At 32.1% G+C, this 15,253-nt stretch overlaps 1 protein-coding gene across 2 annotated transcripts in view; it reads right to left on the bottom strand.

Moving 5' to 3' along the window:
- Window positions 1-15,253, bottom strand: part of Ptpmeg (protein tyrosine phosphatase Meg) — a 595,691-nt gene that overhangs the window by 71,056 nt on the left and 509,382 nt on the right. For both annotated transcript variants that reach the window (XM_089247192.1, XM_089247198.1), the window contains one exon: window positions 5,003-5,086. In XM_089247192.1, the coding sequence (XP_089103318.1) occupies window positions 5,003-5,086 (84 nt within the window). The remainder of the gene's footprint in view (window positions 1-5,002; window positions 5,087-15,253) is intronic.

Below are 15,253 nucleotides of genomic sequence, written 5' to 3'. Positions count from 1 at the left end.
AATAAGCAATCCTTCAAGTAACCTTGTGAATATTCAAAAATATTCTACAAGTTCCCATCACTGGGATGAAGGGTAGCAGTTTTTGACAAAAAAATTTTTTTTTTGATTCTTATAAGCGGAAATATTCTTGAAACAGATGATTTTCCTTTCTTAAAACAGTGTTTTGTTTTCATTTTGCTAATTTGGTTCTTGTAAGAGGTGGATCCTTATAACCAGTGATTCTTATAAGAGGTGGCTACTGTATTCGAGAAAAGGGAAACAAATTTGCGAAGATGGTGAAAATGTCTTAAAGAGAAAGGGTAATTGGGGCGTGAAAGGGGCGGGAAGAGTACTGCCGCCCATGAATGAATAACTAACTGGACAATCAGCTGGACCCGTACACGGAAAAGATAACTCGTATGCATATATACATGTCTTTCATAGAGAAAAAAAGACCTGGGTGTCTTCTTTATTTAAAGGATAAATGCTGTAAAAAAGGATGATTTCAGTTTACAATTTGTCTCCACAGGGTAACTTCAAATGAAAAAATGAACAGCAATGCTTTTGCTGGTAAGAATAGAAACTGAATGGTAAAGAAGGAAGGGGATTAGGTGAGGGGTAAAAATTTGGATGAGTCCATTTCAGAAAGCCAAAAATATGTCATTTTCACAAACCTCCCAGAAACCTTCAAGGATCGGTAAGGAGTTAAAAGGATTTGTTTAAATTCTAGTACTCAATGCCAATCATTTTTGACAAATTAAGCACTTTCATTTCTAGCTCTTTGCTGAGCATTGCAAATGTTGTTTATGTCTCTGCATGCCCTTAAAAATACAGAAGACAATTGAATGTTATTGGGTAGCATGAGAATCACCAAACCTAGAATAAATAGGCCTATGTACTCAACTACTTTGCTATGCAAACTGTTGCATCACCTATACTCAAAATGTGCACCATAATTTTGAATCTTAGTTAACGTCCAAGACTATGAAGCCGCAACTAGTTTTTAGGAATGGTCTTTTTTATAAACAGGAACCTAAAAAATTATTTTTTTTCAACCAGGCAGAAGTTTTAACCAATACTCTACTTGTTGATCCATCAAACCAAGCAAATGAAAAATTAATAAAGCACACATGATCCCCCCCCCCAAATAGCTTTAAAAAAGATACAATTTCTGTTTTGGCAGAATATATAATTTCAGTCTACTACATTTGTGTTATTTGGCATTATGTCGATGATTCCCTCCTCAATTAGAATCAATTATACAAACTTTGTTGATAGGTTTTGGTAAAAAAAATAGGAAATGTAGGACTAAAACTAGAAAGTATGAAATTTTACCAAAAAGTATAAAAAGTAGGACATGTGGGAGCTCTATATCTGTAGCACCTAAATCAATTTTTTACGCCTCTACGAACTCCATTTTTGTGTTCAAATTCAATACACGTTTCTTGTTGCTGGTGGCCATATATATATATACTGAATGAAAATCTCTTCAGTAGCCAAAACACAGTATCGCTAAATTTTGAACAATAATTCTGTCTTTCTCATTCAAGTACTACTCTTCCCAAATGATCAAACTTTTCCAAGAAATAGGAGTGTTTTATAACAAAAGTCACCATTTCCATCGTAAATAAAATGCTGAATAAGCTTTTACTAAATTTTGTATAGTATAGATTTTGTATCTGAAATTAGTCTGATTTTACAAACACTTAAATATCGGAATGTTGTTCTGATTGGTGATATAAATATAGATTTATTGAATGTTAATGATAACGTTGCCATTGATTATCTTGATTTTCTCTATGGTATTGGTTCCCAATGTTTCATCAATAACATAACCAGATCATATTCTAATGGCAGTGGATCATGTATTGACCACGTTTTCATCAGAATGAGCAGAAACATGGAATGTGTTAATTCATTTATCTTCCAATCTAGTTTAACTGATCATTATGCAATTGGTTGTAAATTAAATTTTATTAACAATACTTACAATTCCAATAAATTGAGAAAGAAATTTATCTCTGTTGATTACCAAAGTAAAACTGATTACTTAAGCAATTATGAATTTGCATATGTAGAAAGTGATCCCAATATTTCATTTGACTCTTTTCTCAAAACTCTTGAAATTATCACTATAAATCATACTAAGTGCTTCAATAAACCGAAAAACAGAAAAAAAAATAGTTGGGTTACAAAGGAGGTTTTGGATCTTGTAAAACTAAAACAAAGTCTCTATTTGAAATGTAAAAAATTTCCATTTGATGTCTTGGTGAACATTGCCTATAAATCGGTTACTTCTTATATTAAAATGAAAGTTACTGAAGCAAAAAATAAATTTTTTCTACATGAATTTAATAAACGCCATACATCACAACAGCAATGGAAATTTGTAAATAAAATATTAGGTACCAATGGGCCAAAACAATCTTTGCCTATGGGAAGGGGTCCAATTTTAACTTTAAATAACATTAACACCCATTTCATTACGATGTCGAGTCGAACTAACTCTTCGTATTGAAATTACGTTCCTGTCTATTCAATTAATAATAACTCTCAATTTTTTTCTGAAATAAGTTATACTGAGGTCTCGAATATTATATTTGATATATCTCGAGGTAAAAATTATTCTAACATTATTAATTCAAAGATACTAAGAGTGCTTCCAAATAATGTGGTTTCTTATATGACTCAACTTTTTAATGACTGCATTAAATACTCTATTTTTCCTGATGTTTTAAAAATTGCAAATGTTACTCCAGTTTACAAATCAGGAGATGTGTCTGTTTTTAACAACTATAGAGCAATATTTGTTCCTCCAACATTTTCGAAAGTGTTTGAAACCATCATAAAAATCCGAGTATTTGACTTCCTCAACAAAACAAAATTCTTTTCTGATAATCAGCATGGGTTTCTACTGAAAAAAAAATACTGAAACAGCATTATTAACTTTTACTCAATTTGTCTATGAAAACGTTGATAAATCCCACAAAGTAATAGCAATATTCTTGGATATAAGAAAAGCTTTTGATTCAATAAATCACGATATTCTTCTCTCGAAAATGTATTCAATAGGCATCAGGGGTTGCACACACGATTTGATGAAATCATACTTGAAAAATAGAATCCAAAGAGTCAGATGTTCAAGTTTCTACAGTTCTCCTTTAATAATTAAAAGGGGAGTCCCTCAGGGCTCAGTTTTAGGTCCCTTATTGTTTAAAAAATTCATAAATGACTTTTGCGACATTGATATTTTTGGTAAAATTACCTGCTTTGCTGATGATACGGTGGTCATGTATGCAAGTAATGATCCACTAGAGGTATTGAATCAAAAAATAAATGAAGATCTTTTAAAAATTCGGAACTGGTTTCTTATTAATGATCTGGAAATTAATATTGAAAAGAGCAAATACATGAAATTTTCCCTACGAGATAATTCTCCTGACCCTATTCAATTGATATACCATACTAACCAATGTAATTTCACTTCATGTTCATGTAACTGTCTTAAAGCTGTCAAGAGTATTAAATATCTCGGCCTCTATTTCGATAATAATTTAAAATGGAAATCACACAAACTTTCTACATAATAAATCGAGGTACATGATTTTCAAGTTTTTTCATCTCAGAAGTCAGGTTAATAAAGTGTTCATCAGAAATTTGTATTTTTCGTGGTTTCAATCACACATATATTACGATCTTTGTATATATGGTGGAGATTACAATAGTAATATTCGTCCTATAATTAATCTACAAAAAAAAGTAATTTGACTGATATATAATGACTATAACACCCAGTCTATTATTCTTTTCCGTAATGCTGACGTCTTAACTGTTCGTCAGCTGTACTTGCTAAAAGTTGCAATTACTCTGTACAAAAAACAATACCATTTGCCCATGCACACTACAGTAAATACACGTAGACCAAATTGTATTTTTTCTATTCCACATGCACACAAAGATATTTTGCATAAACACTTCATTTTCATAGCGCCAAGGTTCTTCAATTCAATACCTTATGAAATGCAAACAATTACAAATCTGCCTCATTTCAAAAGAAAGCTTAAAGAATATCTTCACTCAATAAATGATATTGAAATTTATTTTCACATAGTTCCATAACTGCAAATCTTATTAATCCCTTTTAATGTCTAATTGAAGTAGCACTCCGAAAGCCAGCCACAATATGTACATGTATATAACACACACATTTCTTCCCCCCCTTTTTCTTTTTTACTTCAACATAATGAACACATTATAAATATTTATTAATTAATTTCAAAATACTTGTACTACTAATTAACTTGATTTTGTATTTATGATTATTTGTGTGTTTGAATTTATGTATATATATATTTTTTCCCATGAAACGTTTGTATCAGTTTTTAATTTTTTTTTTTTTATGATCATAACCTCAGTATTGGCAGCCATTTGCCTCTTGGGTGGTGTTATTTTTGCGAATGTAACTGTTATTTAATAAAATAAATTGAAATTGAAAAATTTGCTTCCTCTCAAGCCCGACCCCCAGAATCAGTTCTGATAGATAATAAGCCCAATAAGTGAAAGAGCTCGTCTAACAAAAAAGGGGGTAAAACAACATAACTTTACTCCCATCCAAAGGACAAAAACTTGCACTTGGCCAAAAATTCTTTCCATTTTAGAAGGTTTTGTATCTACGAAAAGACTAAATATGCCTTCAGTTTCCGCAATTATAGTTTCTGTCTTAAAGAGGTTTACTAATATTGAAAAAACATTAATTATTCACTAGACTATAATTTGTTCCGCTTAAGACAGCTTTCGATCTCATAAAGTGTCTGTCTTAGGCAGGTTTCACTGTATATATTGACATTAAGAAGATGCCTCTTCAGTTGAACAGGATTGATATAAAATACTGTTTTACATAAAATTATTAGTTCTAGCAAACCATAATGGAACACTGTTATAATGTTTTACATTTCACAGAAAAGTAAGTAGACAGAAGGCAATCAAAACGTGAAAGGTATTTTTAAACAACAGAAATTTTTACCTCCCAGAAATCTACAGCTGTAATGGGAAGTGGACCTTGTGTTGCAATGTACCTATTTTTGATTCCAGATGCTGGAATTTCAATCTGAGAAAAAAATAATTATAATATTTTCAAATCATTTTACATGTTAAAAATACACTTTATACACACAGTGATACATAATTATAACACTCTTAGTTTTAGTGAAATCACAAGAAGGAACAAAGTAAAATATATAAAAAATTTCAAGCTGTTTTATGACAATGTAAAATAACTTTATATCAAATATTAAGAATATAAAAAATATTTTCACATTATTTTATGGAAAAGAAAAATATAGTATAGACAAAATTATGACTCTTACTGAGTTTTGAAAAGTAAAATAAAATTCAAACAAACTACATATAAATTTATCAAATCAAAATTAATGTTTTGTACAACTACCTCTGTTGCTAATCAAAGCAAAAATGTGATTTGATATGCCTTCAACCAAATCAATGAGAGTGTCACAAGAAACATTATTTCAATCCCGTTTCAAGTTGGTTTTGTGATGAAATGATAGGATGGTGACATTGAATAATCTATTTCATTTTAGAACGAGAATCAACTTATAAGCAATATTTATTCACAAACGGATTAACAAGAGAAACATGTGGCTATGTGTGCCCGATCAACTCTCTCGTCACTGCTGTATGGTACTACTGTGCAGATGCAAAGCGGCAACAATGCAGCACCATCTTTTGATATGTGTATATAACAAACATAATTTACACATAGTGAGTTGATTCACTATACAACATATACAACATAATTTACACATAGTGAGTTGATTCACTATACAACATATACAACATAATTTACACATAGTGAGTTGAGTACAGCGGCATCTCTGCCGCTGTACTCTAACTTACCTAGGTCCCGGGACCCAGGTTATTCAAAAAATCTGGGTCCTTTATGAGTGAAAGTGGGTCCCTCACAAAAAATTAATCTTGATGAAAAAAAGTATGCCCTCCCATAATTCACAGGTATATCTATGAATTTTTTCCAGCATGTCCCCAGGCCTTTGATCTCTTTGTTGAGCAGAGCCATGTTCTGGGTAAGAGAAAGAGGTAATCTTTGTAAATCAAATAATTCATTTCTAAAAAATTTTTATCCAAAGGATCATTTCCTTTCATTGTTTACTGGTAGGAAAAAAAGCCCATTAACCTTGAGAATTTAGAACATATAATAAATTGAAAACAAATATAGTCTCTCGATCCTGATATAACATTCCCATTTAGAATGCTTTCCTACTTAGAGTTGGGACCATGAAAATAAGTTGTATTAAGTAATTCTCATTAAGATTTTCCATATTTGAAGTGTTTTCTTCCTTACATTTTTTATGACAGTTTTTTTGAAAAACTTAATAAGCAGGATCCACTGTAACTAAAACTTGGAGGCACACATTTATATATTTACTAATAAATAAATCTATAAATTCCCTTCTGATCGATTTTCCATTTCGTTAAAACCCTAAGCTTTATCAATATCTTCCAATTAAATTTAAAGCAAGTGTGAGATTCTCTCTCTCTCACAGATACTCATCTTCTGATTCTCTATTTCAATAAATCCTTGCAAAGAGATATTTCCTGGTAGAATGATTTCATTCTATCCCTTATGGTCCACCACTCTGATCTGTCGCCACTTATTTTCACACCTGAATACGGGAGCTATGTATGTCGGATTTGTGTTGGTGAAACTTAACAGTGTGTGCCCAGCATTTGGCTTGTTTTATGTTCAATAGGTGGTGTCATCTTTCTAGGGCTTCAACTAGGTCCTTACCCCTGTAGCAAAACAGTATCGGCATGCGTCGGATTGACATTGATGTGATACCGGTTTGTCAAATGAATACTGAGCGTTGGGAAGAGGTCCGAAATTTCTACGTGTTCAGATACAGAACGGTATAGTAAAAATGTATTCACTCAGTAAAGGCCAAAATACCTTCATTTTTTCCCTAAAATAGTTTTACTTCATTTTTACAGCATCTCGTTTTGAAGAGAATATCTTATAGGATAATTAGTTTTTTTTTAAAATAATCCAAATTTTTTGCCCATCATAACGTCGCACTTGCCATTTATAACGACCTACAGTGACCAAGAACGGTACAGGCCCTCATGACACGTTTCCCCCTCCCGCCTTCCCTGTCAGTGAGCGTCAACAAAGACGACCATTTTGGAAAGAGAGGGAAGAATGGCGTTAGTTGCAAGCTGTGAAGGGCGGCGATTTTTTTGTTCATTAATGAAACAGTTGATGCCGAAGACAGCGTTTAGAGAAAAGGTAAGCATTATTTTACTATTATTGTCGAACTAGAGGATAAATTTTTCAAGATATTGTCAATGTTTGTTATTTTTTTTACCATCATTTTTTTTGTCATTTAAATTCATAAATCTGTTCCCTCCTGATGGGCTGTGATCTTTTGCAGGCCCTTAGGTCAGGTTAAAATGGGCCCCTCTGTAGTGAATTTATAGTGTGAAAAAAAAGGTAAATAAGGGTTGTCATGGCACTTGAGCCGTACGTGCCGGAACCTTGGAGCTGAGGCTATTTGAGCTCCTATGGCCCACGTTCTGGGGTAGAAACCTTGGACTAAGATCTTCTTAGGCGCATGGAAAAATTATCGTATTTGCCCCGGGCCTGGCAGCCCCACCCTTGTGATGAGCCATGTTGAGCTCTCTCTATAAATTTTGTGCTGAGCCCCTAACCCATATTCACGAATATACACAATACTACACACATCATTCCTCCTGCGTACAGGACGACTAGGTATTTTCAGCCCCCTCAATATTTTTTCATATCAAATTAAATGATCATGCGTAAGGTCATAGTGTGCCTTCTTGGGGCCCCTGTTAAAAGGTTGCAAAATAAGTATACATATTTTTCGTGAGGCCCCGTTTGGCTCGATGCCCCAACCTATTTACAGACCAGATTATGCACCTTTTTGTATATTAAGCCTCACCCATGGGCTATCAGGGCAGGGGTTTTATGTTGTTCTCTGAAGTAAATTTTTGTACAAGATTATGTATATTTTATATGAATTATATTTTTATGTAAAAATTGAACAATTATTGAATTTTGTCATGACAGAGAATTCAATCATTGTGCCCCTTTTTCCCCGAATGCAAGGGGACATGCTTAAAATTGTTTAAAGTATGTACGTAATAGATCAAATATAAACATGGAAATTTATTTGAAATCTGCTATATACCTATATGATACTATACTATTCTCTACTATATACTATATGATATACTATATACCTATTTGAAATTTTACATGCTAAGAGTTAAACTTGACTGAATTTTCAACACAATGTGATAATTGGTAATATAAAAATATATCTCTTCTGTCTTGGCACATTATATATTCTATAGTGTTAAAATATTTCATCAATAACAATGTAACTCCTTTTGTCTCTCACTGGCCACATTCCTTACTCTATAGGTCGATCTCATGCTTGCACACTCTCTATGTTGCTTTTTTTTTGCCTCACAGCCTAGTTCATTGCTCTTCAAGCCAATCCCATGCTTATACACTCTAACAAACTAACCAGATTCTTTCTCTATAGTCACTTTTTTCATTATTTGCATGCTTGGACACTCTCAAGGTTATTCTACTCATCTCTTGCTCACTCATCTCTTGCTCACTCATCTCTTGCTCACTCATTTAGTTGCTCACTGACATGTTTCCTAATTTTCCGAGTCACTCCCATGCTGGCATACTCTCAAGATAAATAATTTTCAGGGTTGTTAATGTTTAAAAAAAAATTTTTGAATCAATTTTTTTTTATTTAAATCACGATTTTATTGATTTTTTGAAACAAAATCTATAAAATATATATATTACTAACACTAGTCATTAATCTATGCTTTCTTTAAAGAATATAAAATTAAAGAAATTTAAACTTTCAAAAGAGTTATAGATATACTGCCCCAAAAATAATGAACCAATACCATGCAACTAATCGCACAAATAATAACAAGATGCAATCACAATATATATATATTCTCAATAAACAATAGTTTAGAATCCATACTACAACAATAATTGATCATAAAACAACACAAGTAAAATGATTCATTCTAAAAACATCAATAATATAACCATTCCTGTAATCAATTTAAAAATACATGTGAATACATACTGTGCGTATCTAAATATATATGTATGTGTATTTTCTTCGTTCAGATTAAAATATCTAAAAATTTATATATGACATTATAAAATATTGACCAATTAGTACTGTAACAAGGCTGTTGCATAATTGAATTAACTGCCTAATTTAACGTATATTGACCCACTGGAATTTATTGTTTTGTGTTTTTCTCAGTTTGATTGCATGTTTTATGTGTTATGTTCAGTCCAATAAAAAAAACAATGACTATTTAAAAAATATTTGCAAACTAAAGATGAAGAATCATATACTTGTGAAATATTTCAAAACATTTTATTAAAAAAAGGGGAAAAAAACACTTCTAGAATAGATATCGTACATCAAGTATTAAATAATTTTACCCTGCGTTCATTTGTTTCATTAGAAACACTAGTTTAAATGCTTTGTCTACTCTTAATCTGTTTCACTATTTGGAATGAACTGCACCTTGAAAAAATCATTTCAACACAAGCATCAATGATTTGGCTGTAGTTAGCATGTTTACAAATCACATATCGCTCTCTGTAATTGTATCTTTACCCAAAACATTATAAAAACTATTCCACTACTGAAAATCGGATATTGTATCAACAACCTTAGGGTGAAATTTTTTTTTTTATCATGAAATGGTTCCAATTTTCCCAAAAACTTTAATATAATTGCCAAGAAACCAGAGCCTGATTTTTGTTTGATAAATTCGTAATTTAATAAATTGCCTGATTATTAATAAATTTTAGATCGTTTTAACATGGCTGATTGTAATCCTGTTTCAACTCCAATAGACATTAGCACAAAGCTCAAAAAGTCTGATGGTAATGAAGAAATTGATTTTCCCAACAGGGAATTAGTTTTTGGGCTTTGATGTATTTAGCTGTTTGTACTAGACCAGATATTGCTCACGCAGTCAGTAACCTAAGTCAATATTTAACATGTTTTGATAACTCTCACTGTATTGCTGCAAAACGTGTATTGAGATATTTGAAGAAAACAATTAATTATGGTTTAATTTTTGAATGTTTCAATGATTATTTATATGGGTATACAGATGCAGATTGGGGAAATGATAATAATGATCGTAAATCTTATACTGGATATTGTTTTGTACTAAGTGGAACTGTAATTTCATGGGAATCCCGTAAGCAAAAGACTGTTGCTTTAAGTTCAACTGAAGCAAAATACATGGCACTCACAGAAGGAGTTAAGGAAGCCATTTATTTACAAAAAGCAATTTCAGAGTTAGGAATGCATGATATATGCGAAACTAAAATATTTGTTGATAATTGTAGTTCCATAAAATTAGCTGAAAACTCTGTGTATCATAGTCGTACTAAACATATCGATATCCGACATCATTTTGTTAGAGAGGCTTTAAATGAAAATATTATATCATTAGAATATGTGCCCACGACTGAGATGGGAGGTGATATTTTAACCAAAGGTCTCCCACAACGTAAACATGTAAACTGTCTGAAATTGCTTGGTGTGCGTAGTAATGTTTCTGAATTATAATTTTTGTAAGCAATTGAAATTTGCATTCAGGGGGAGTGTTGATGTTATGGGATGCAATTTCTACATGCGAGGGGCTATGATTAAAATTGTTCAAAGTATGTACGTGAAATATTAATAAGCAAATGTATAATTTGAAATTTTTATACCCCCCCCCCCCATGTACCTATTTGAAATTTTTCTAGGAGTTAAACATGACACAATGAAACTGCAATACAATGATAATTGCTTATATAATGATACTACTCTGCTGTCGTCTTGCACTATTCCACCGAATAAATCGTGTGCAATGATAAGTATTTTTCTCTTTCTTTGGATACCATTAAATTGGAATTTTACCTGTTATGATATTTTATTATTTTAAATAAAAGTTGTAATTCTAAATAAATTGAAACAATTAGAATTGTGATTGATAACTTTTCCATATAATCAGTTACTTGTCAGAAGTTGTGCCTTGGATTAGACTAATCATAATCATCAATAATCTTGCGATAAATGATTATTACACATGATTAAAATCAGAAAAAAAGGAATCAACATGCATTCTAATCTGTTGGAAACTGATGTTCAACTACCACGAGTGCAAATGTGGTTAAAATGGTAAACTTGTGTAATACAACCTTGAAAAATTTAGAGTGAAAATTAATTATCAAATAATATTTTTAGTATAGACAATTCCTACAATAATGATGGTAATTTTGCACCATAATTCATAATAAAATTTGGATGTACAGTATATATGAAGTTCATGCATTGAAAAATTACTCTCTGAGTGTGATTGTGCAGCTGATTGCTATACAGGGTTGTCATGAAGGAAATATTGCTGCTGAGTCGGAATATCCCTCATATCATATATATATGGCTTTGCTATGTTGAAATAATCGATGTTTTTACAGTTATTTCATAAAACCTTGACATGAAAAGTCCAAGTATAGGTCTCCATACTAAAAATAAAAATAATTTGAATTCTACACAAAATGTTTTCAAAGTGGTGCATTTGTTTGCAGTTTATGTGTGTACAATTACAGACTATTCATATAATTTACAATAAAATAAGTATTAAGAAGACACTAACAACCAGACTACCAAGAATAAGGCAAATACATGAAAAATACAAAAAATTGTACTTTTCGTGTATTTGCCTTATTCATTGGTGTCGTCTTAACATTCTTGGGCAAAGTTGATCAACTCTTCCAAATAAAATAAGTACAACATTTGAATATTGATTAAAACCTGTTTTGTTAGGTCAGAAAGAAGATTGAATTTTATGTTGAACTTTTATAAGCTTCTCTCCCCCCCCCCCAGTTGCGGTTTTGAGTACACAGGAAGTTTTTTTGAAAAGAACTAGCAACTAAATGGGAACTTTTTCCATCGAAATGGCCAAGAAAAAGGCCTGATCAAGTTGTCATCATTGTTCTAAAACCATTTCATAAATATGAAATGGTTATACTTGTAAGGCAAAAAATTCTACATTATAATATTTAATGCAGGCCTACAGATTTTTCCCAAGAAATAATTTAAAATTGCTGATAAAAAGCCAGAATATGAGGCATCAAATCACAAAGAATGAAATAATTATCAGATATAACCTGATTGTTGTAGCTGAGGCAGATGGAAGAGAGTAGAATTAAAACCTAATGTATATAATGCCTGATGGTGATATATTAGATGTGATGTTTCTTGTTGTGATGATGATTGTAAAAAATAATAATAGCTTCTGTAAAGATATAAACTGGTCACACTGGTCTTCGTCCTTCAGAGGGCAGCTGGTGTCTTGTTCAATTATAAGACTATCATCCCAGCAGGTGATGATAAACTCACTGCTGCCACTTCATTGAAAAAACTAAAACACGTGTTAGAACTAAACTGCCCCTACATACAATAAATGATGCAAGTCTCAATTAAGATCTTGCTGAAGACAGAGAATGCACTCCATAGAGTAGCCTACTCCAGGGTTAGCAAATTTTTCTTATGATAACACAATTTCCATTTGAGCTAAATATTTTATATCATTTTGGAATTCAAAGCAAAATGTCAGAAAAGACACTTGAAATTTATAGTGTTGGAAAAGAAACTGGATCTGACTGTCAAAAAATGTCATGTAAAAGTGGAAAATCTATTACCCATTACATCATTGGACATCAATCTTTTGATCTTGAAGAGTGGGGCAAGTTCTGAACATTTATCTACTGTGTGTAAGCATCATAGAGTTTTTTTCTCAAAGAAGTATGAAATATACCCGAAAGCAGGCTTTAATCCTTTTAAATGTCATGAGAAAAAAATAACAAGGTTTAAAGATAGTAAACTTTTTCATGTATTTTTCATGTATAAATGAAATAGATGGTTATACAAAATCAATTCCAGGGCAAAAAATATGCCATGCTTGTAGGGACAAAGTGAATAAACACATCAATAAATTATGTGAAGAGATGAACAGTGATATTGATATAGAAATAAGTAACTTGGAAATGTCAATTTCTAAACAAGAAACACTTGAAGAAATAAATTCATCTCTACAGAACATAGAAGAGTCATCAGTTAAACTCTAGTGGTGCGGTGTCTGACTCCAATATTGAATATACAAACTTGAAAGGGTTAACAACTATTAATAATTAAAGATTCAACAATTAAATATTAGGACATAATTGACATAAAAATTTAGGAATTTAGATCATCAGCACGACCCGCGTGGATGTGATGGCTAGTGACGGAGTAAGGTAAAGAGTAGCTATTTCTCCAGGTTGATTTCGGTTTATATGTGTATGAACTGCAGCGCCAGATGTACACGGCACAGCACGGTAATTTGCATATGCCACAAAACTTCATAGGGTAGTTCCACAGTGCAGGTCAAACTATGCCAAAAGAAAAGTTGAATCTGCCTATAACACTTTAAAATCAAAGGTTTGTGAAGTTTTTGAAGAAGAATTACCAGAAAATGAATCTCAAAGCACACTTGATGAAAACATCAAACAGAAAGCAAATGATTATATTATTTTGATAGAGTTAATTCGAAAAAAGACTCAATGATTAAATCATCACAACAAGGGAAAAGTTTCAAATTTTAACTCTGGCCCCTGCTTCATGGAATAAGGAAAAAAATCTGTGAAGAGTTCAATGTCACTGAATATGCTGTGCAAAAAGTAGGAGAGCTTTTGAAAATGAATAAGCAAAGGTGAGCCATTGTGTTTTTATTATAAAAAGAATCAAAAATTAAATTTCAACAATATTTTTGCAATCTAAACATTTTTTTGTGAGCAAAATGGAAATGAATTTCCATTATGAAAATATAGCATAACTTTGCAGATTAGTATATAGTCTATAGTTCAACAAACATTCATGGCGAAGATATTTTTCAACAAACTTGAAGGTTGTGTCCTCGGGCCACCTCACCATCCAATATTTCCGCGGAATTCTAACAAAACTTCAGGAAACGAAGGAGAATGAACAGGTTCACGCTTGAGATCAAAATAAACCCCTCCGTGAGAGAGCAAAAAGACCCCTCCAAGAGCGGCAGGTCACGCCCACTGGCGCATGCGCATAGGTCTAATTAACCGGAAAAAATAGAACCGTTCTTATCTCACTTACCAACTAAATCACTTCTGCACTTGCCAACTAAAGCCGTGTAAACGGCCCTTATCGTCTGCATACATCGTATCGTACTTGGCAACTGGAAATTAAGTTACCAACTAAAGCACTTGCCTCATGTAAAGGCCCGTTTGCATGAGGCAAGTGCTTTAGTTGGCAACTTAATTTTAAGTTACCAAGTACGATACTATGTATGCAGACAATACATCGGCCATTTACACGGCTTTAATTGGCAAGTGCACAAGTGATTTAGTTGGTAAGTGAATACGAACGGTTTTATTTTTTCCGGTTAAGTAGACTTATGCGCATGCGCCAGTGGGCGTGACCTGCCGCTCTGGAGGGGTCTTTTTGCTCTCTCACGGAGGGGTTTATTTTGATCTCAAGCGTGAACCTGTTCATACTCCGTAGTCTCCTGAAGTTTCGCTAGAATTCCGCGGAAGTATTGGATGGTGAGGTGGCCAGAGGACACAACCTTCAAGTTTGTTGAAAAATATCTTCGCCATGAAAGTTTGTTGAACTACAGAAATGAAAATTACCTTAACAAACAAGCTAAAAGTTATTCAATGTTGGAAAAAGCTATTGAATATTTTGTCAACGTGATGCCAGGAATTGAAAAAAATTGAAGATTTAAAAATATATATCATTAGATTTAAAAATTTATATATTAAAACTGGAGAGGGGGGTTTCGAATATTTCTCTCGTTCAGAATGAATTTGCTGCCACCTGTTGTAAAAATACATGATCAAATATTTGAAATAAAGATATCATCTCTATAGATTAAATTTAAAAATAATTTTTATATTTAAGGAATTTTTATTTAATTTTTAACCCTTAGAATTTCCTATGAATGCCAAGAATCTTCTCCATATTTTCGGCTTACATAATTCATAATTTATCTCCTCTTTAACTTTGATTAACATATCATATAATCGATATTTACAACTTATAGGAGAAATCTTATATTTCTTCTCGATGACTTACATAAGTTTATAATA

The sequence above is a fragment of the Pholcus phalangioides genome, unplaced genomic scaffold, assembly GCF_987345545.1.
Source record: "Pholcus phalangioides strain wild (caught in Gottingen) unplaced genomic scaffold, Ppha-v1.0 ptg000003l_1, whole genome shotgun sequence".
Classification (NCBI taxonomy): Eukaryota; Metazoa; Arthropoda; class Arachnida; order Araneae; family Pholcidae; genus Pholcus; species Pholcus phalangioides.
Note: the sequence above shows the minus strand (reverse complement) of the source record. Positions and strands in the feature narration are given on the sequence as shown.